This window comes from Rutidosis leptorrhynchoides, chromosome 4, assembly GCF_046630445.1.
Source record: "Rutidosis leptorrhynchoides isolate AG116_Rl617_1_P2 chromosome 4, CSIRO_AGI_Rlap_v1, whole genome shotgun sequence".
NCBI classification, from domain to species: domain Eukaryota; kingdom Viridiplantae; phylum Streptophyta; class Magnoliopsida; order Asterales; family Asteraceae; genus Rutidosis; species Rutidosis leptorrhynchoides.
Genome location: NC_092336.1, coordinates 77265965 through 77289684, shown reverse-complemented (window position 1 = coordinate 77289684; position 23720 = coordinate 77265965). Strand labels below are relative to the sequence as shown.

Here is a 23720-nt window from a genome sequence, read left to right as displayed (position 1 = left end):
ACAGTACATGTATTCTCAGCCCAAAAATATATATAAAAAGGGAGTAATGAAACTCACAATACTGTATTTCGTAGCAATTATGTATATGACGGTACTGAACAAGTGCAGGGTTTGTCTCAGATTCACGAACGTATCAATATTGTGATTCAATATTGCAGAAAAGTACGTAGACGCAACGAAAATGATAAACGTTAGGTTGACCTCACGAGCAATACCCTCGAACAATACCCATAACCTCCATAGCTATAACCCATAATTTCCTTAGCTCTATCCCGTTTGAAAACTTATTTTGAAATCGTCTGAATATAACTCCGTCGTAGTATTTTATGTATACTAATAATATCTTAAAATAATACTAAGTAAATATATATATGTAATTCGATTGAGAGAGTTTAGAGAAATATATTTTCAAGTTTCTATGAAATAATGAAACCTATTGAATTCTATTTATAATAGATTTTTGAATTATTAAAGTGAATTATTAAAGTATGAATTATTAAAGTGAATTATTAAAGTATGCATTATTAAAGTGAATTATTAAAGTATGAATTATTAAAGTGAATTATTAAAGTTAAAGTAAAGTAAAAGTAAAGTAAAAGTAAAAGTAAAGTAAAGGTAAAGTTAAAGTATAGTAAAAGTATAAAACTATGTACGTATAATACGCGTATAAATATATTTAATATTAATTTAAATCGTTATATCATAAAATATTTTAGAAAAGTAGAATTATATATATTCATAATAGGTTTCAAGTTTTTAACTTACAGTCTGTTGGTGAAGCATGGGATAAAGTCCAAAGGTTTAATAAACGTATGAAATCATCTTAATGAAAAATGTCGAGCTACTTAACTTGTCGATATCCAACATCTAAGTTATTTACACTCCACGTTCTTACTTATAGATCACTTTACCATTTTCTGAATATTGTCAAAAGAATAGATTTCTTAAATCACAGTGGACCTCATAACATTGGCTCGTAATCATATCATAATGTATCTGATAATTCAATCATTTGATATTATCTCTTAATTCTGTCGATAAATATATCGAAAAAAATACGTTCATGTAAAGTATCATATATCTAATACTTTGTTAATGTTTTCAGTTAATATTATATATTATATATACATATCTATATACACATAATTGTTCGTGAATCGTCGAACACGGTCAAAGGGTAATTGATTACATGAATGTAGTTCCAAACTTTTTGAGATTCAAGATTACAAATTCTGCTTATCGTGTCGGAAACATATAAAGGTTAGGTTTAAATTTGGTCGGAAATTTCCGGGTCGTCACAGTACCTAACCGTTAAAGAAATTTCGTCCCGAAATTTGATCGAGGTCGTCATGGCTAACCATAAAAATGTTTTCATGTCGGATATGTGTTGATAGATAGGATTTTATTACCATAGAGTAATATGGATAAAATGATCCGATTACTCGAAGCGTATGAGTGAAGCTATCACAAAATAGTGGAATGAGGAAAATAAGTTTCGTCATAATTTTTAACGTAGTCATGGTTGAATTCCGGAATTCAAGGGATTCAAAAAAAAAAAATCTTGAAAATCTATAAGATCTGTTTCTTCGAGATTTAAGAAAATTAGGATCACTTTAATTAATTGCGATGATCTGTCCCGATTACTACGTCTGATATTTCCCTTATATATTTACCTTTTCCATTCCATTAGTTTTTACCACTTCTATACTCAATTCCAATTTCAAAAGATTGCGAAAATGCTTAATCCAGTTCTAATCCTTGTCCTTATCCTTACTATCGTAACAATCATTCTCCTTTTCCAACTTCCACCGGAGGAATCTGTTTTCTTCGACTTCGCCCTTGGGGTTATAGTGTTTTTAATTCTCCCGTGTCTTTATGTTCTGATAAACATTGATATACACGGTTTGTAATTTATGTGTTGTTATTGGACTTTATATTCTCCCTTACATTTCGGAGTTTCATACTTTTGTTGTCTCTTCCCGGCTTTAAGTCAAGCGAATAATGGTCCAGAATTAGTAGGTATGGAGTTTTGGATGAACATAGTTAATGTTCTAAGAAGAAAATCGTAATGGTACGATCTTGATTTGGCAAATTACCAGAATATCCGGAAAGATAGAACTATCAAGAAGATATGTTCTTAATATGTTTGGAGATTTAGTAGAATGTAAGAGTCGTGTAAATGGCACATGATGACGGTATGTTCTGTGAATCATCACGTTCCATTAGAAACTCAGCATGAATTACTGTAATATAATCACGTTGATCAAGTGTCATTATATTATACTAACTCATGCTTCAGTTCCCAACACTACTTCAAAACATTCATATTTGAATTTTTTCAAAATTTAGAAACCAACACAGTTTCTTTTATGTTGCAGATATTATGGAGAGATAAATGATCTCAGATAAGAATAGTTGTGAAAATATCTCCAGAAATATGGAGAATATGTATAATGAGAGATACGAAGATATCTTATAATATTTAAGATAAGATGATGATGAAGAATAAGGTCCGCAAAGGTTTAGAGTCAGGAGCAAGGTATTCGTTAATGACTTCGTCAGAAACAGAATCATCAAGATTCTTTAAATACAGACTTTGGTCCTTGTATTTGTCCTTGGTCTCCTTTACGGTCTGCTCAATCCATTGTTCAGTACCAACTTTTCTCTTTTTCTGGGCTTTACCAACACATTATTCTTTGTCATCAAACTTTTGACTGTTAAAGTCGTTTACAGTTTCTGCTGCTTCATTAGCATTTCGACAACTAATTCACAGTTTGAGATGTTTTTCAGAAACTTCACATTCGAAGTGTGTAAGTTTAGGAGATAGACGTTATATGTAGTGACCCGAACTTTTGCATGTTTATATATATTAATTGAGAGTGATATTTACATGATTAAATGTTTCCAACATGTTAAGCAATCAAACTTGTTACGACTTAATTAATTGAAATATGTTTCATATAGACAATTGACCACCCAAGTTGACCGGTGATTCACGAACGTTAAAACTTGTAAAAACTATACGATGACATATATATGGTTATATATATAGTAAACATGTTTTTATTATAAGTATGTATCTCATTAGGTATTTTAACAATGAGTTATATACATAAAAATGAGACTATTAATTTAAGAAACTCGAAAACGATATATATAACGATTATCGTTATAACAACGTCTTACTAGGTACATATGAATCATATTAAGATATTAATACACTTGGTTAATTATGTTAAATGATAAGTAAATATATTATTAAGTGTATTAACAATGAAATACATATGTAAAAATAAGACTACTAACTTAATGATTTCGAAACGAGACATATATGTAACGATTATCGTTGTAATGACATTTAACTGTATATACATCATACTGAGATATATTATATATCATAATATCATGATAATATAACAATTTAACATCTCAATTGTTATAATAAACAATGGGTTAACAACATTCAACAAGATCATTAACCTAAAGGTTTCAAAACAACATTTACATGTAACGACTAACGATGACTTAACGACTCAGTTAAAATGTATATACATGTAGTGTTTTAATATGTATTCATACACTTTTGAAAGACTTTAAGACACTTATCAAAATACTTCTACTTAACAAAAATGCTTACAATTACATCCTCGTTCAGTTTCATCAACAATTCTACTCGTATGCACCCGTATTCGTACTCGTACAATACACAACTTTTAGATGTATGTACTATTGGTATATACACTCCAATGATCAGCTCTTAGCAGCCCATGTGAGTCACCTAACACATGTGGGAACCATCATTTGGAAACTAGCATGAAATATCTCATAAAATTACAAAAATATGAGTAATCATTCATGACTTATTTACATGAAAACAAAATTACATATCCTTTATATCTAATCCATACACCAACGACCAAAAACACCTACAAACACTTTCATTCTTCAATTTTCTTCATCTAATTGATCTCTCTCAAGTTCTATCTTCAAGTTCTAAGTGTTCTTCATATATTTTACAAGTTCTAGTTACATAAAATCAAGAATACTTTCAAGTTTGCTAGCTCACTTCCAATCTTGTAAGGTGATCATCCAACCTCAAGAAATCTTTGTTTCTTACAGTAGGTTATCATTCTAATACAAGGTAATAATCATATTCAAACTTTGGTTCAATTTCTATAACTATAACAATCTTATTTCAAGTGATGATCTTACTTGAACTTGTTTTCGTGTCATGATTCTGCTTCAAGAACTTCGAGCCATCCAAGGATCCGTTGAAGCTAGATCCATTTTTCACTTTTCCAGTAGGTTTATCCAAGGAACTTAAGGTAGTAATGATGTTCATAACATCATTCGATTCATACATATAAAGCTATCTTATTCGAAGGTTTAAACTCGTAATCACTAGAACATAGTTTAGTTAATTCTAAACTTGTTCGCAAACAAAAGTTAATCCTTCTAACTTGACTTTTAAAATTAACTACACACATGTTCTATATCTATATGATATGCTAACTTAATGATTTAAAACCTGGAAACACGAAAAATACCGTAAAATCGGATTTACGCCGTCATAGTAACACCGCGGGCTGTTTTGGGTTAGTTAATTAAAAACTATGATAAACTTTGATTTTAAAGTTGTTATTCTGAGAAAATGATTTTTATTATTAACATGAAACTATATCCAAAAATTATGGTTAAACTCAAAGTGGAAGTATGTTTTCTAAAATGGTCATCTAGACGTCGTTCTTTCGACTGAAATGACTACCTTTACAAAAACGACTTGTAACTTATTTTTCCGACTATAAACCTATACTTTTCTGTTTATATTCATAAAATAGAGTTCAATATGAAACCATAGCAATTTGATTCACTCAAAACGGATTTAAAATGAAGAAGTTATGGGTAAAACAAGATTGGATAATTTTTCTCATTTTAGCTACGTGAAAATTGGTAACAAATCTATTCCAACCATAACTTAATCAACTTGTATTGTATATTATGTAATCTTGAGATACCATAGACACGTATACAATGTTTCGACCTATCATGTCGACACATCTATATATATTTCGGAACAACCATAGACACTCTATATGTGAATGTTGGAGTTAGCTATACAGGGTTGAGGTTGATTCCAAAATATATATAGTTTGAGTTGTGATCAATACTGAGATACGTATACACTGGGTCGTGGATTGATTCAAGATAATATTTATCTATTTATTTCTGTACATCTAACTGTGGACAACTAGTTGTAGGTTACTAACGAGGACAGCTGACTTAATAAACTTAAAACATCAAAATATATTAAAAGTGTTGTAAATATATTTTGAACATACTTTGATATATATGTATATATTGTTATAGGTTCGTGAATCAACCAGTGGCCAAGTCTTACTTCCCGACGAAGTAAAAATCTGTGAAAGTGAGTTATAGTCCCACTTTTAAAATCTAATATTTTTGGGATGAGAATACATGCAGGTTTTATAAATGATTTACAAAATAGACACAAGTATGTGAAACTACATTCTATGGTTGAATTATCAAAATCGAATATGCCCCTTTTTATTAAGTCTGGTAATCTAAGAATTAGGGAACAGACACCCTAATTGACGCGAATCCTAAAGATAGATCTATTGGGCCTAACAAACCCCATCCAAAGAACCGGATGCTTTAGTACTTCAAAATTTATATCATATCCGAAGGGTGTCCCGGAATGATGGGGATATTCTTATATATGCATCTTGTTAATGTCGGTTACCAGGTGTTCACCATATGAATGATTTTTATCTCTATGTATGGGATGTGTATTGAAATATGAAATCTTGTGGTCTATTATTATGATTTGATATATATAGGTTAAACCTATAACTCACCAACATTTTTGTTGACGTTTTAAGCATGTTTATTCTCAGGTGATTATTAAGAGCTTCCGCTGTCGCATACTTAAATAAGGACGAGATTTGGAGTCCATGCTTGTATGATATTGTGTAAAAACTGCATTCAAGAAACTTATTTTGTTGTAACGTATTTGTATTGTAAACCATTATGTAATGGTCGTGTATAAACAGGATATTTTAGATTATCATTATTTGATAATCTACGTAAAGCTTTTTAAAACCTTTATCTATGAAATAAAGGTTATGGTTTGTTTTAAAAATGAATGCAGTCTTTGAAAAACGTCTCATATAGAGGTCAAAGCCTCGCAACGAAATCAATTAATATGGAACATTTTTTAATCAATAAGAACGGGACATTTCAGTTGGTATCCGAGCGTTGGTCTTAGAGAACCAGAAAATTTGCATTAGTGTGTCTTATCGAGTTTGTTAGGATGCATTAGTGAGTCTGGACTTCGACCGTGTTTTCTTTAAAAATGATTGCTTAACATTTTTGTTGGAAACTATATATTTTTAACATATGAATATTATGTGATATATTAATCTCTTAACGTGTTTGATATTATGTGATAGATGTCTACCTCTAGAACAAGTCCCATTGACTCACCTAATAATAATGAAGAGTCAAATGTAAATTGGAATGATTCGTGGACTGATTCACAAGTTCCCGAAGAGGAACCGGAAGAAGAGTCGGAACCGGAAGAAGAATCGGAACCGGAAGAAGAATCGGAACCGGAAGAAGAATCGGAACCGGTGGGGGAAATAATAAAACGGTTAAGTAAAAGAGAATCCTCAACCAACCGACCAAGGTTAATTATGGTCAATGGTGTTTCCGCCAAGGAAGCAAAATATTGGGAGAATTACCAATTCTCCGATGAATCGGATTCCGACGAGAATTCCAATGATGTTATAGAAATTACCCCAACTGAATTTAAAAAGGCAAAAGAAAATAATAAGGGAAAGGGCATAAAAATAGAGAAATCTAATTCCAACCCCGATGAACTTTATATGTATCGTCAACCCCCGAAGTCCTTAACTTGTAACAATGACCCGGGAACCTCTAAACCACCAGGTTTTTCTAAACCAATGTGGACAACGACGGCTCGTATTAGGGGAACATCATATATCCCTAGAAACTTGGCAAAACGAACCAAAACCGAAGAAGAAGAAACGAGCGAGTCGGAATAAGATAGTTGTATTCGTGTGGTGTAATATATGTAATATAGTGTTCTTATGCTTTATGTTATATGTAAAAGTTGCTTGTATTAATAAGTATTTTTTTATGAATCTAACTCTTGTCTATTTTACAGTTTAAAAACACAAAATGGATAGACAACCCAAAATTTTAAGAGACCTACCCGGAGACATGATTGATGAAATCTTGTCTAGAGTCGGCCTGAATTCCTCAGCACAACTATTTAAGGCGAGATCAGTTTGTAAGACATTCAAAGAACGTTCCAAGAATGTCTTGGTTTATAAGAGACTTTCGTTTGAAAGATGGGGGATATCACATTGGGAAACCCATAAGTTACGATGTGTTTACTTTGACGCATATATTGCGGGGAACCCAAATGCTATTTTACGCAACGGGTTAAGAAATTATTTTGATTCAATATATCCGAATATTGGACTTCGTGATTTAGAAAAAGCGGCTAACATGCAACATAAAGAAGCATGTTATGCTTACGGATTAGTAATGTTCGCTTCTCACCAAAGTGAGAACAAGAACATCGGGCTACAACTATTAAACAAAACGTTTCCACAAGTGACGGAGTCGGTAATTGGGGTAAGAAATGAGGTTTTTAGATTATTACGGGACTGTTGGACATTACGTAACCCTCGTCCCTTTGACGACGTTACAACACGCTGTCTTATCAATGGCCATAACGGTTATGTTCCACAAGACCAAGGATGGAAAGTAGTCCTAATAAAACCAGAATGCATGACTTGTTTCTGGACGTATGAATTACGTGTCTTTATTGCCTTTGCTGAACGACTTGTGTACTAGCTAGAATTATCTTCACAACTATCTTGTATCAAAGTTATTGTGTGCTATATTTCATGCTTTATGTAAAATAAGCGGTATTGTAAGTTTGTAAAATATTGTATAAAAGTTTGAACGCGAAATATTATTATAATCAGTTTTTCATATAGAATTGTAGTAGTTGAATTGTATATTAGCTACTAAGTATGAACTTAACGGGTAGGTACTACCCGAATTTAAACTTATAAAACGCTAATATGAAGAAAAAGCTTTTATAAATGAGTTCATATTATGCTACGAAATACTATTAACTACTCTTAATATTCTGTATGATTAACTTGTTCCATTTGACTATTTTGAAGGAAATGGCACCGACTACTCGACACACCGTGAATATGAATGAAGAGAAATTCCGTACTTTTCTAGCTTCAAACATAGCCGCAGTACAGGCTGCGCTACATACCAACAATAACCTTGGATCTATCAGTACAGGAAATCGTGTAGGATGCACCTACAAAGAATTCACTGCCTGCAAACCTTTGGAATTTGATGGAACCGAAGGACCGATCGGATTGAAACGGTGGACCGAGAAGGTCGAATCGGTGTTTGCCATAAGTAAGTGTACTGAAGAGGACAAAGTGAAGTATGCTACGCATACCTTCATAGGTTCTGCGTTAAGATGGTGGAATACCTATCTAGAGCAAGTGGGACAAGACGATGCGTACGCACTACCGTGGTCAGCATTCAAGCACTTGATGAACGAGAAGTACCGTCCCAGAACCGAGGTCAATAAGCTCAAGACAGAACTTAGAGGGTTACGAACCCAAGGATTTGATATTACCACGTACGAAAGACGATTCACAGAATTGTGCCTATTGTGTCCGGGAGCATTCGAAGATAAGGAAGAGAAGATCGACGCATTTGTGAAAGGATTACCGGAAAGAATCCAAGAAGATATAAGTTCACACGAGCCCACCTCTATACAACAGGCATGTAGAATGGCTCACAAACTAGTGAACCAGATTGAAGAAAGAATTAAAGAACAGACTGTTGAAGAGGCCAATGTGAAGCAAGTCAAAAGAAAGTGGGAGGAAAATGGTGATAAGAATCACCAATACAACAACAACAGCAATTACAACAATAATCGCAACAATTATCCCAACAATCGCAACATCAATCGCAACTACAACAAACGGCCCAACTACAACAACAACAACAACAACAGCAACAGCAACTACAACAATCATCCCAACAACAATAATAACCGCAACAACAACAACAATCAGAAGCAGCTATGCCAAAGGTGTGAAAAGTATCACTCGGGGTTCTGCACCAAATTTTGCAACAAGTGTAAAAGAAATGGTCATAGCGTGGCGAAGTGTGAGGTCTACGGACCAGGGGTTAATAGAACGAAAGGAACAAATGGAGTCGGAACGAGTAATGGCGGAGCAAGTAGTGTACGAGCAAGTTATGCCAATGTAGTTTGTTATAAATGTGGAAAACCGGGCCACATTATTAGAAATTGCCCGAACCAGGAGAACACGAATGGACAAGGCCGCGGAAGAGTTTTCAATATTAATGCGGCAGAGGCACAGGAAGACCCGGAGCTTGTTACGGGTACGTTTATTATTGACAATAAATCTGCTTACGTTTTATTTGATTCGGGTGCGGATAGAAGCTATATGAGTAGAGATTTTTGTGCTAAATTAAGTTGTCCATTGACGCCTTTGGATAGTAAATTTTTACTCGAATTAGCAAATGGTAAATTAATTTCAGCAGATAATATATGTCGGAATCGAGAAATTAAACTGGTTAGCGAAACATTTAAGATTGATTTGATACCAGTAGAGTTAGGGAGTTTTGATGTGATAATCGGTATGGACTGGTTGAAAGAAGTGAAAGCAGAGATCGTCTATTACAAAAATGCAATTCGCATTATACGAGAAAAAGGAAAACCCTTAATGGTGTACGGAGAAAAGGGCAACACGAAGCTACATCTTATTAGTAATTTGAAGGCACAAAAACTAATAAGAAAAGGTTGCTATGCTGTTCTAGCACACGTCGAGAAAGTACAAACTGAAGAAAAGAACATCAATGATGTTCCCATTGCAAAAGAATTTCCCGATGTATTTCTGAAAGAATTACCGGGATTACCCCCACATCGATCCGTTGAATTTCAAATAGATCTTGTACCAGGAGCTGCACCAATAGCTCGTGCTCCTTACAGACTCGCACCCAGCGAGATGAAAGAACTGCAAAGCCAATTACAAGAACTTTTAGAGCGTCGTTTCATTCGACCAAGCACATCACCGTGGGAAGCTCCTGTTTTGTTTGTCAAGAAGAAAGATGGTACATTCAGGTTGTGTATCGACTACCGAGAGTTGAACAAACTTACCATCAAGAACCGCTACCCACTACCGAGAATCGACGACTTATTTGATCAACTACAAGGCTCGTCTGTTTATTCAAAGATTGACTTACGTTCCGGGTATCATCAAATGCGGGTGAAAGAAGATGATATTCCAAAGACTGCTTTCAGAACACGTTACGGTCATTACGAGTTTATGGTCATGCCGTTTGGTTTAACTAATGCACCAGCTGTGTTCATGGAACTTATGAACCGAGTGTGTGGACCATACCTTGACAAGTTTGTCATTGTTTTCATTGATGACATACTTATTTACTCAAAGAATGACCAAGAACACGGTGAACATTTGAGAAAAGTGTTAGAAGTATTGAGGAAGGAAGAATTGTACGCTAAGTTTTCAAAGTGTGCATTTTGGTTGGAAGAAGTTCAATTCCTCGGTCACATAGTGAACAAAGAAGGTATTAAGGTGGATCCGGCAAAGATAGAAACTGTTGAAAAGTGGGAAACCCCGAAAACTCCGAAACACATACGCCAGTTTTTAGGACTAGCTGGTTACTACAGAAGGTTCATCCAAGACTTTTCCAGAATAGCAAAACCCTTGACTGCATTAACGCATAAAGGGAAGAAATTTGAATGGAATGATGAACAAGAGAAAGCGTTTCAGTTATTGAAGAAAAAGCTAACTACGGCACCTATATTGTCATTGCCTGAAGGGAATGATGATTTTGTGATTTATTGTGACGCATCAAAGCAAGGTCTCGGTTGTGTATTAATGCAACGAACGAAGGTGATTGCTTATGCGTCTAGACAATTGAAGATTCACGAACAAAATTATACGACGCATGATTTGGAATTAGGCGCGGTTGTTTTTGCATTAAATACTTGGAGGTACTACTTATATGGGGTCAAAAGTATTATATATACCGACCACAAAAGTCTTCAACACATATTTAATCAGAAACAACTGAATATGAGGCAGCGTAGGTGGATTGAATTGTTGAATGATTACGACTTTGAGATTCGTTACCACCCGGGGAAGGCAAATGTGGTAGCCGATGCCTTGAGCAGGAAGGACAGAGAACCCATTCGAGTAAAATCTATGAATATAATGATTCATAATAACCTTACTACTCAAATAAAGGAGGCGCAACAAGGAGTTTTAAAAGAGGGAAATTTAAAGGATGAAATACCCAAAGGATCGGAGAAGCATCTTAATATTCGGGAAGACGGAACCCGGTATAGGGCTGAAAGGATTTGGGTACCAAAATTTGGAGATATGAGAGAAATGGCACTTAGAGAAGCTCATAAAACCAGATACTCAATACATCCTGGAACGGGGAAGATGTACAAGGATCTCAGGAAATATTTTTGGTGGCCGGGTATGAAAGCCGATGTTGCTAAATACGTAGGAGAATGTTTGACGTGTTCTAAGGTCAAAGCTGAGCATCAGAAACCATCAGGTCTACTTCAACAACCCGAAATCCCAGAATGGAAATGGGAAAACATTACCATGGATTTCATCACTAAATTGCCAAGGGCTGCAAGTGGTTTTGATACTATTTGGGTAATAGTTGATCGTCTCACCAAATCAGCACACTTCCTGCCAATAAGAGAAGATGACAAGATGGAGAAGTTAGCACGACTGTATTTGAAGGAAGTCGTATCCAGACATGGAATACCAATCTCTATTATCTCTGATAGGGATGGCAGATTTATTTCAAGATTCTGGCAGACATTACAGCAAGCATTAGGAACTCGTCTAGACATGAGTACTGCCTATCATCCACAAACTGATGGGCAGAGCGAAAGGACGATACAAATGCTTGAAGACATGCTACGATCATGTGTTATTGATTTTGGAAACAGTTGGGATCGACATCTACCGTTAGCAGAATTTTCCTACAACAACAGCTACCATTCAAGCATTGAGATGGCGCCGTTTGAAGCACTTTATGGTAGAAAGTGCAGGTCTCCGATTTGTTGGAGTGAAGTGGGGGATAGACAGATTACGGGTCCGGAGATTATACAAGAAACTACCGAGAAGATTATCCAAATTCAACAACGGTTGAAAACCGCCCAAAGTCGACAAAAGAGCTACGCTGACATTAAAAGAAAAGATATAGAATTTGAAATTGGAGAGATAGTCATGCTTAAAGTTGCACCTTGGAAAGGCGTTGTTCGATTTGGTAAACGAGGGAAATTAAATCCAAGGTATATTGGACCATTCAAGATTATTGATCGTGTCGGACCAATAGCTTACCGACTTGAGTTACCTCAACAACTCACGGCTGTACATAACACTTTCCACGTCTCGAATTTGAAGAAATGTTTTGCTAAAGAAGATCTCACTATTCCGTTAGATGAAATCCAAATCAACGAAAAACTTCAATTCATCGAAGAACCCGTCGAAATAATGGATCGTGAGGTTAAAAGACTTAAGCAAAACAAGATACCAATTGTTAAGGTTCGATGGAATGCTCGTAGAGGACCCGAGTTCACCTGGGAGCGTGAAGATCAAATGAAGAAGAAATACCCGCATCTATTTCCAGAAGATTCGTCAACACCTTCAACAGCTTAAAATTTCGGGACTAAATTTATTTAACGGGTAGGTACTGTAGTGACCCGAACTTTTCCATGTTTATATATATTAATTGAGAGTGATATTTACATGATTAAATGTTTCCAACATGTTAAGCAATCAAACTTGTTACGACTTGATTAATTGAAATATGTTTCATATAGACAATTGACCACCCAAGTTGACCGGTGATTCACGAACGTTAAAACTTGTAAAAACTATACGATGACATATATATATGGTTATATATATAGTAAACATGTTTTTATTATAAGTATGTATCTTATTAGGTATTTTAACAATGAGTTATATACATAAAAATGAGACTATTAATTTAAGAAACTCGAAAACGATATATATAACGATTATCGTTATAACAACGTCTTACTAGGTACATATGAATCATATTAAGATATTAATACACTTGGTTAATTATGTTAAATGATAAGTAAATATATTATTAAGTGTATTAACAATGAAATACATATGTAAAAATAAGACTACTAACTTAATGATTTCAAAACGAGACATATATGTAACGATTATCGTTGTAATGACATTTAACTGTATATACATCATACTGAGATATATTATATATCATAATATCATGATAATATAACAATTTAACATCTCAATTGTTATAATAAACAATGGGTTAACAACATTCAACAAGATCATTAACCTAAAGGTTTCAAAACAACATTTACATGTAACGACTAACGATGACTTAACGACTCAGTTAAAATGTATATACATGTAGTGTTTTAATATGTATTTATACACTTTTGAAAGACTTTAAGACACTTATCAAAATACTTCTACTTAACAAAAATGCTTACAATTACATCCTCGTTCAGTTTCATCAACAATTCTACTCGTATGCACCCGTATTCGTACTCGTACAATACACAGCTTTTAGATGTATGTACTATTGGTATATACACTCCAATGATCAGCTCTTAGCAGCCCATGTGAGTCACCTAACACATGTGGGAACCATCATTTGGCAACTAGCATGAAATATCTCATAAAATTACAAAAATATGAGTAATCATTCATGACTTATTTACATGAAAACAAAATTACATATCCTTTATATCTAATCCATACACCAACAACCAAAAACACCTATAAATACTTTCATTCTTCAATTTTCTTCATCTAATTGATCTCTCTCAAGTTCTATCTTCAAGTTCTAAGTGTTCTTCATATATTTTACAAGTTCTAGTTACATAAAATCAAGAATACTTTCAAGTTTGCTAGCTCACTTCCAATCTTGTAAGGTGATCATCCAACCTCAAGAAATCTTTGTTTCTTACAGTAGGTTATCATTCTAATACAAGGTAATAATCATATTCAAACTTTGGTTCAATTTCTATAACTATAACAATCTTATTTCAAGTGATGATCTTACTTGAACTTGTTTTCGTGTCATGATTCTGCTTCAAGAACTTCGAGCCATCCAAGGATCCGTTGAAGCTAGATCCATTTTTCACTTTTCCAGTAGGTTTATCCAAGGAACTTAAGGTAGTAATGATGTTCATAACATCATTCGATTCATACATATAAAGCTATCTTATTCGAAGGTTTAAACTCGTAATCACTAGAACATAGTTTAGTTAATTCTAAACTTGTTCGCAAACAAAAGTTAATCCTTCTAACTTGACTTTTAAAATTAACTACACACATGTTCTATATCTATATGATATGCTAACTTAATGATTTAAAACCTGGAAACACGAAAAATACCGTAAAACCGGATTTACGCCGTCGTAGTAACACCGCGGGCTGTTTTGGGTTAGTTAATTAAAAACTATGATAAACTTTGATTTTAAAGTTGTTATTCTGAGAAAATGATTTTTATTATTAACATGAAACTATATCCAAAAATTATGGTTAAACTCAAAGTGGAAGTATGTTTTCTAAAATGGTCATCTAGACGTCGTTCTTTCGACTGAAATGACTACCTTTACAAAAACGACTTGTAACTTATTTTTCCGACTATAAACCTATACTTTTCTGTTTATATTCATAAAATAGAGTTCAATATGAAACCATAGCAATTTGATTCACTCAAAACGGATTTAAAATGAAGAAGTTATGGGTAAAACAAGATTGGATAATTTTTCTCATTTTAGCTACGTGAAAATTGGTAACAAATCTATTCCAACCATAACTTAATCAACTTGTATTGTATATTATGTAATCTTGAGATACCATAGACACGTATACAATGTTTCGACCTATCATGTCGACACATCTATATATATTTCGGAACAACCATATACACTCTATATGTGAATGTTGGAGTTAGCTATACAGGGTTGAGGTTGATTCCAAAATATATATAGTTTGAGTTGTGATCAATACTGAGATACGTATACACTGGGTCGTGGATTGATTCAAGATAATATTTATCGATTTATTTCTGTACATCTAACTGTGGACAACTAGTTGTAGGTTACTAACGAGGACAGCTGACTTAATAAACTTAAAACATCAAAATATATTAAAAGTGTTGTAAATATATTTTGAACATACTTTGATATATATGTATATATTGTTATAGGTTCGTGAATCAACCAGTGGCCAAGTCTTACTTCCCGACGAAGTAAAAATCTGTGAAAGTGAGTTATAGTCCCACTTTTAAAATCTAATATTTTTGGGATGAGAATACATGCAGGTTTTATAAATGATTTACAAAATAGACACAAGTATGTGAAACTACATTCTATGGTTGAATTATCAAAATCGAATATGCCCCTTTTTATTAAGTCTGGTAATCTAAGAATTAGGAAACAGACACCCTAATTGACGCGAATCCTAAAGATAGATCTATTGGGCCTAACAAACCCCATCCAAAGAACCGGATGCTTTAGTACTTCGAAATTTATATCATATCCGAAGGGTGTCCCGGAATGATGGGGATATTCTTATATATGCATCTTGTTAATGTCGGTTACCAGGTGTTCACCATATGAATGATTTTTATCTCTATGTATGGGATGTGTATTGAAATATGAAATCTTGTGGTCTATTATTATGATTTGATATATATAGGTTAAACCTATAACTCACCAACATTTTTGTTGACGTTTTAAGCATGTTTATTCTCAGGTGATTATTAAGAGCTTCCGCTGTCGCATACTTAAATAAGGACGAGATTTGGAGTCCATGCTTGTATGATATTGTGTAAAAACTACATTCAAGAAACTTATTTTGTTGTAACGTATTTGTATTGTAAACCATTATGTAATGGTCGTGTGTAAACAGGATATTTTAGATTATCATTATTTGATAATCTACTTAAAGCTTTTTAAAACCTTTATCTATGAAATAAAGGTTATGGTTTGTTTTAAAAATGAATGCAGTCTTTGAAAAACGTCTCATATAGAGGTCAAAGCCTCGCAACGAAATCAATTAATATGGAACGTTTTTTAATCAATAAGAACGGGACATTTCATTATATGTATAAATAACTATTGAAGTAGAAACGCTGCGAGATTTCAAAATACTGATGGCTGATTTTCAGTAATTGGTATGGCAACCGTATGATGATAATTAGGGTGATGAAAACCGTATGATGATTAGAAAGATGATAATCTTAAGGTTAACGATTTTAAGGTGGATATTGATAATGATTTCATGATGGGATAAAGAAGATGAATACGAAAATAAGATAAAAGATATTTGAATTCGTACATTAATAGAAAAATAGAAACGGAGTAACGGTTTAGGGGTGTAGCTTCTAAGCGAGAGGTCTTGGGTTCGAGCCCGGTTCAGGACTATTCTTTTTAGAAAAGCTTTTCAAAAGGGTATACCTTTTCTTTCATTTTTATTATTATTATTATTATTATTATTATTATTATTATTATTATTATTATTATTATTATTATTATTGATATCATTAATTATTGTTATTTTTAATATTAGAAAAAGAATTATTATTAATGTTAATACAACTAGTATTACTATTATTATTATTACTATTATTATTATTATTATTACTACTAATATAGGTGTATTTATAAAAGTTATCATTTATTAACATTATCAAGTATTATTAATATTATCATTATTATTAGTATGATTATAGTTATGATTAGGACTATTGTTATTGTTATTGTTATTATTATAATTATTATTATTATTATTATTATTATTATTATTAGCGACTAATATATGTATTACCATTATTTATTATGTAAACGTAAGTACTATGACTAATATTATTATCATTTTGTTATTAAGTAACACCATTAAGTATTAATAACGTTATTATTAGTATTAAAATCATTTTTAAACATTAGTATTATTAATCTATTTATAACTAATATTGTTAATATTACTAAACTTTGTATTTAAAAACTGTTATTATCATTACTATAAGATTTATTAATAAAACTATCATTAATATTATTACTATGAGAATCATTAATATTATTGTCATTATTAATACTAGTATTTTCATTATTATTATCACTAATAATGTTATTCTAGTATTGTTACAATCACTATTTTATCAAACAAATGAGATATGTATATATAAAATATTTAATACATATGACATAACAAAACTTATTTTTTTAAAAAAATATATATATAGATAAAATTAATATATATTAATAATGAAATATAAAAGTTACTAATATAAGAATTATATCACTAATAAATATATATATATATATATATATATATATTTGTTCGATTACGATTATACGTTTTAACATATACACAAATGATATAGGTTCGTGAATCCGAGGTCAACCCTGCATTGTTCAGTTGTTCAATGTCGTCATAAGTATTTTTACTACAAAATACAATATTGTAAGTTTCATTACTCCCTTTTTAAATGCTTTTGTAATATATATTTTTTGGGACTGAGAATACATGCGCTTTTATAACTGTTTTACAAAATAGACACAAGTAAATGAAACTACATTCTATGGTTGAATTATTAAACCGAATATGCCCCTTTTTAGTCTGGTAATCTAAGAATTAGGAAACAGACACCCTAATTGACGCGAATCCTAAAAATAGATCTATTGGGCCCAACAAGCCCCATCCAAAGTACCGGATGCTTTAGTACTTCGAATTTATCATGTTCGAAGGGAGTCCCGGAATGATGGGGATATTCTATATGCATCTTGTTAAGGTCGGTTACCAGGTGTTCACCATATGAATGATTTTTTTGTCTCTATGCATGGGACGTATATTTATGAGAAATGAAAAATGAAAATCTTGTGGTCTATTAAAATGATGGAAATGAATGATTATGATAAACTAATGAACTCACCAACCTTTTGCTTGACACTTTAAGGCATGTTTATTCTCAGGTATGAAAGAAATCTTCCGCTGTGCATTTGTTCGTTTTAGAGATATTACTTGGAGTCATTCATGAGTCATTGAGTTCATCAAGAATATTATTAAGTCATTTATAGAGGATATATTATGAAATGGTATGCATGCCGTCAACTTTCGATGTAATGATAGATCTATTGGGAATTAAAAACGAATGCAATGTTTGTAAAATGTATCATATAGAGGTCAAGTACCTCGCGATGTAACCAAATGTAATGTATTCGTCCAGATGGATTAGGACGGGTCATTATATCACCACTGGATATAAGCCACCTAGTAAAAAAAATTTGAACTTGTAACAGTGACACTAGTGACTAATATTCCTAGATCCGCCACTGACTCGTATAAGACTATTTATGTTGGTAGCTGTTTGTTGTTAGGTATTCGGTGTGAAGATTATTTTCTTAAAATACTACTCCGTATTATTTTCTCAAAATACTATTATTTTCTGATAAAATTAAATGTACGCATACGCACACTAGGGTGGTGAGGTGTACAATGAACATTATCTAATTAATATTTAGATATATGGAAATAATTGAGCATGCAGAACAAACTATTATATAAAGCCACAGAGCTCATACCATCTCCAAATATACTTGCAGTCTTTCAGTTAGTTCATAAAACAAAGAGATCATATTAATTTGATGGCTCAAACTGGAACCCTAACTAAGCAAATAACCATCAAGTCAGATGGAGATGTGTTTCATGAAATATTTCGATATCGGCCACATCACATCGCAGATATGAGCCCTGAGTACATAAAAGGTGTTGATCTGCACGATGGTCATGAATGGGGTACTGTTGGATCAATCATCACCTGGAACTTTTTTCATGGTATCTAAGAGTTTTTTTTTTTCATTTTATTTTGTTATTTTATTTTGTCATTTCATTTTCTTGATTAAATCTCTATAAAAGGTTATAATCGAGAGGGAAGCACTTTTTTGGGGGAAAAGGGGAAGCAAATTTTTTTTTTTCGTTTTTTGAAAAAACTTTGTTCACGAACATTATATATTAGATGAAAATATGAACATTTAAAAAAGACACTTTGTGATGAATGTCATTATTTTGACCGGAAAACGCTCGAAGAAAAAAATAAAAACATTTAATGCATTGAACGTTTTGCTACTGAGTTTATTTGCATCGTTTTATTTTCATATTGTGTGAAGTTTTTTTTTCGAATTTAGCCCGATTTAGAGTTTAGGGTTTTGAGTTTAGGATTTTCACCCTAAACCCTAAACTTTAAACTGTTCGTGTTAAAATATTCAATCTAAACCCTAATTTCTAAACCCAAAACCCTAATTTTTAAACCCTAATTTCTAACCCCTTAAAAAAAACTCAGAATCAAATATTCAATGCATTGAATGTTTTTATTTTTTTGTTCGAGCGTTTTACCGCCAAGATAATAACATTCATCACAAAGTGTCTTTTTTAAATGTTCATATTTTCATGTGATCTTGATGCCTGAAAAAAAAATTCGAAAAAAATGAAAAAAAATATACTTCCCTCCAAAAATATGCTTCTCTCTCTCTCACTCTTTATATATATATATATATATATATATATATATATATATATATATATAAGCCCTGAGGACATAAAAGGGCCATCTTTAAGGGTTGGTGAGGTGAACCTCTCGTAACTTAATTAAGGTGCGTTTGATAAATCTCACGGTTAATCGTTGAATGGTTCAAAACATGAATACTTTAAAAGACCTACTTAAACGGGTAAACTTGGTTTAGATAATGAGTTGTTTGATAATCATTTTGAATGAATACTTCTATATCGTATAAAATTATCGTATTAATTTTAAATGCTCTTGATATATAGAGTATAATTTAAGAAGTATATTAAGAGAAAATTGAAAGTGTTTAACGGTTAAGAGATAATTTTAACTCAGAAAGGCTAAACGTACATATTTTTGTTTCATTCGACATCGTCACTTGTCATTTAGAGTTTACATGCAAATAAACGCGCTCGCGCTGAATGTTAAACGATTCAACAAATCACTCCGTTATGAGGCAATACACAACAGTTAGAGACGAAATTGCCTAACCGTACATGTTATAGTTTAACCAAATATGATATTCTCACACATGAGGACGATTCAAACCTTACAAAAAAAACATATATCGGAATGGCCAGGGAAAGGGTTAATACGGTTAGAGGATAAATTAGTTAAAAAAAAATCTTACTAAAAATAATCCATTTACCAAATAGTCTAAGTAGAAAAACTTTATTCATCTTCCGGTTTATATTCCTATGATACGGTAGATGGGAAGGCAAAAGTGGCAAAAGAAAAAATCGAGGCAATCGATGAGGCGAAAAAGTCGGTGTGCTTCAAGGTAATTGGGGGCGACATATTGGAGGATTACAAGAATTTTCTGATAACTGTTCATGTTGACACACATGGAGAAGAGAACGTCGTTACGTGGACTTTTCATTACGAGAAGCTCAATGAGAGTGTTCCAAATCCAGACAGTTTGATGGATTTCGTTCTTAGTGTCACTAAAGATATCGAGGCCCATCACCTCAAATAATAGTTCGACTTAAATCGGTCTCGTATGCCAAGAATAAGAATCTATGGTTTGTTGGTGTTTGTTTGCAATCTAATTAGTTGTTTACATATGATGTACGTTGTTGTCCTAGTGTTATACTACAGAATAAGCTTTACATCTTGGATGTAAATTGTATTTCATAAGATAATAAATGTGTTTGTTGTTATGTAATAGTGAGTTAGTGGTATTATATGCTATCTGTGATATAATGGAGTGATCGACTGATCGTGAGAGATGCAAAAGTATTAAGTTACAATGAGACAATGTATTTGTAACTTTAACCTAAAAAAAATAGGGGGAGTAGCGTGATGATAATTATCATTTATCATGGTGCTTCCTTTTTATAATATAAGAGAGTTGTATTTAACTTTTGAAAATTAATTAATTTCCAGTGTAAAATTCTTTTAAAAACTCATTTTAGTTAAACTCTATCAAAACTAAAAACTAAATATTTATTAATTAATGAAAACGAAGTATTGGATCATTGTTCATTCCTGATAAAAAAACTGATCGAGTCAACCCTCCTTGAGCGAACATATCTTTTAAATGAGACTTGTCTTACGCTATATATCTACGTACCATTAGATAAAATATTCTTTTATGTGACCCAGATTTTAATAATTGAGTTCCTCTTAACTATCTATGCATTTTGTATGCAAAAATAATTTCTTACTATTTCATTCTATGATACTCCTAATATGATAAGATAATAACAAGTGCCATTCACAAATCTCCTCTCAACATTATAATTCATGATTTTATTAGTACATTGAGTAATCAGTAGATGAATCGTACTAAAAAGTTAGAATGAGAAATTTTCACTGCATTTTTTTCTTCAAAAATTAGAAGTAACTATAATATAATAACATAATAGTAGCGCATATTCTAGAATCCCAGTTATTATACAAATAATGCATGAATAATGTGTTGGATATTATAAAGGTTAGGGTCACTTTCTTGACCCCAATAAGTTAACTAGTAGCATTAGTATTTTTTTTCTTAGGGGGCCACATAATAATATGTACGCGTAAGGCCTGATTGTTGTGGTGATAGAGTTTTAAGGGGTTTTGCCTGATTGTTGTGGTGATAGAGTTTTAAGGGGTTTTTGGTGGGTAGGGTAGTTGTCGATGACGTGACAAATATATGTGGCAATTTTTTTTTTTTTTTTAAGGCAAGTAAGATTTTATAAATATAAAAAAAGAAGTACACGAAAAACACTAGCAAGAAGCTAGAAATTCACCGACCGCCTAAACGCACACGAGACCACACACAAACCTACAATAAACTCGCTCGAAACCCTAAAAGGCATTAGCACGAAGACACTAAAAAACACCCGACGACACTAAGGAGACTCTGTATCCGAATCCGAGGGCGCGCAAGAGGAGCAACATGAGCAACAACCAACATCATCATCGTCCTCGTCCGAAACATGCATCACATTCTCGATAAAATATCTTTCGTGACAACGAAAATTTTCTCGACGTCGTCTACGCTTCATATTACTCCTTCCCCAAACGTGTTTAATGAAACGACTTTTAATCAATGGGAGGATTTTTCTCTCCTTAACACGAAAACGAGCAACTGTAGTCACGTCCTGCAATTCAACACATTCGCGTTTGTTTAAACAAGGGTCACCCACATCTCGTTCATCGAAAACCAGGTCCGTCCCATTTGCTGCATAATTGTCCAGCTCAGAATTACTAGATAGGGCTGGCCCACATGGTGTATTAATCTCAAGCCCACTTTGAGTTTTCGATGGAACTTTAGGATCAGAAAAAACACGCGTGCAATCCATACCCATTCCCAAATCACGCGTGCATTCAATTCCCTCGAGACCTGTAGAGCAGACATTGGAATTCGCCACATCGACGTTCGGTCCTTGAACTTCACACAACGACGGTCCCTCGTCTGAGATTAATTCCGGTGAGGAATAGACCGACAATTTATCAGATGTAACCTGAAAATCCTCATATTCAACCTGAAAATCCTCAGACACATAGGACTCGGACTTGTTTTCGAAGCAGTCGACGGCCGGGATGAACTCTCCTTCTTCAATATCATCCGTTCCATCTGCAGATTCAGGTTTAATTGATCCATCTCAAGGTTTATCCTTGTTTCCTTCATCACAGGTTCCAAAATTCACTTCCTCACTTGATAAAATATTTTCTCCCACGCTAGTAACTTTGTTTGATTCTGAATTGGACTGATTTTTACTGGATTTGTCATAATTTTTACAGCAACTCTAGTATCCGCATCAAAAACGTTTTGATTCACTTCGACCAATGACCAAACTAGTCGATCTTTGTTAAAACTAAAGATGAGATTGTGATTGTTCACCGACTCGGGGAGATTAATTTCGATATATCTGCCTCCGATTTTTAACTCGATACTATTATTCACAGGAATCTGAGACACCTTGGTTACATTGATAGAACTTGTAAGTGAATCAGCAAAGCTTTTCCTTTCCCATTTAGATGGATTAGACAGCCCACAGCTCCAAGGAGCTGGTGGAAAGTCATCAAATCCTTCAAAATTCAGTTTTTTCTCATGATCCGTACACGATGAACGATGAACAATATTTCTTTCCAAGGCCTTGTAAGCACGAATCCACTTCCCGTTAACTTGTATGGTGTTCAGGGTTTTTGTGAAAGAATCGACATCAGTAATGTCGTCAAAACGAACATACCCGAAACGTTGACCGCTCTACAATCTCTTTCGTGGAAAGAACACGTCTTTAAGAGTACCGTACTTTTCGAAAACATTCCGGCAATCTACTCGAGACCATGACTCCGGGAAATTGAAGATCAAAAAAGATGTTACGATTATCACAGGACTTTGAACACGAGTAGCCATTTGGCTTCGACATGCCGATCAAAACATCTTCAGCCAGTAGACTGGCCGGCGAAAATGTTGTTGTCGGATGTGGGAGTAATGTGATTGAAAGTTGCCGGAGAAATTGGTTGCCGGAATAGTG

At 33.2% G+C, this 23720-nt stretch overlaps 1 protein-coding gene across 1 annotated transcript; it reads left to right on the top strand.

Moving 5' to 3' along the window:
• The first annotated feature begins 18771 nt into the window (after window positions 1-18771).
• LOC139839797 (kirola-like) lies at window positions 18772-21024 on the top strand. Its single transcript, XM_071829956.1, has 2 exons — window positions 18772-19025; window positions 20463-21024. Exons 1-2 carry the CDS (start codon window positions 18836-18838, stop codon window positions 20726-20728), a joined length of 456 nt encoding a protein of 151 aa, XP_071686057.1. The 5' UTR covers window positions 18772-18835; the 3' UTR covers window positions 20729-21024.
• Window positions 21025-23720: the final 2696 nt, after the last annotated feature.

Bases quoted from the DNA above. Each gene is read 5' to 3' on its own strand.
- LOC139839797 (XM_071829956.1), top strand. From the start codon at position 18,836: ATGGCTCAAACTGGAACCCTAACTAAGCAAATAACCATCAAGTCAGAT. The intron at 19,026-20,462 runs GTATCTAAGAGT...ATGATACGGTAG, and splicing joins CACCTGGAACTTTTTTCATG to ATGGGAAGGCAAAAGTGGCA.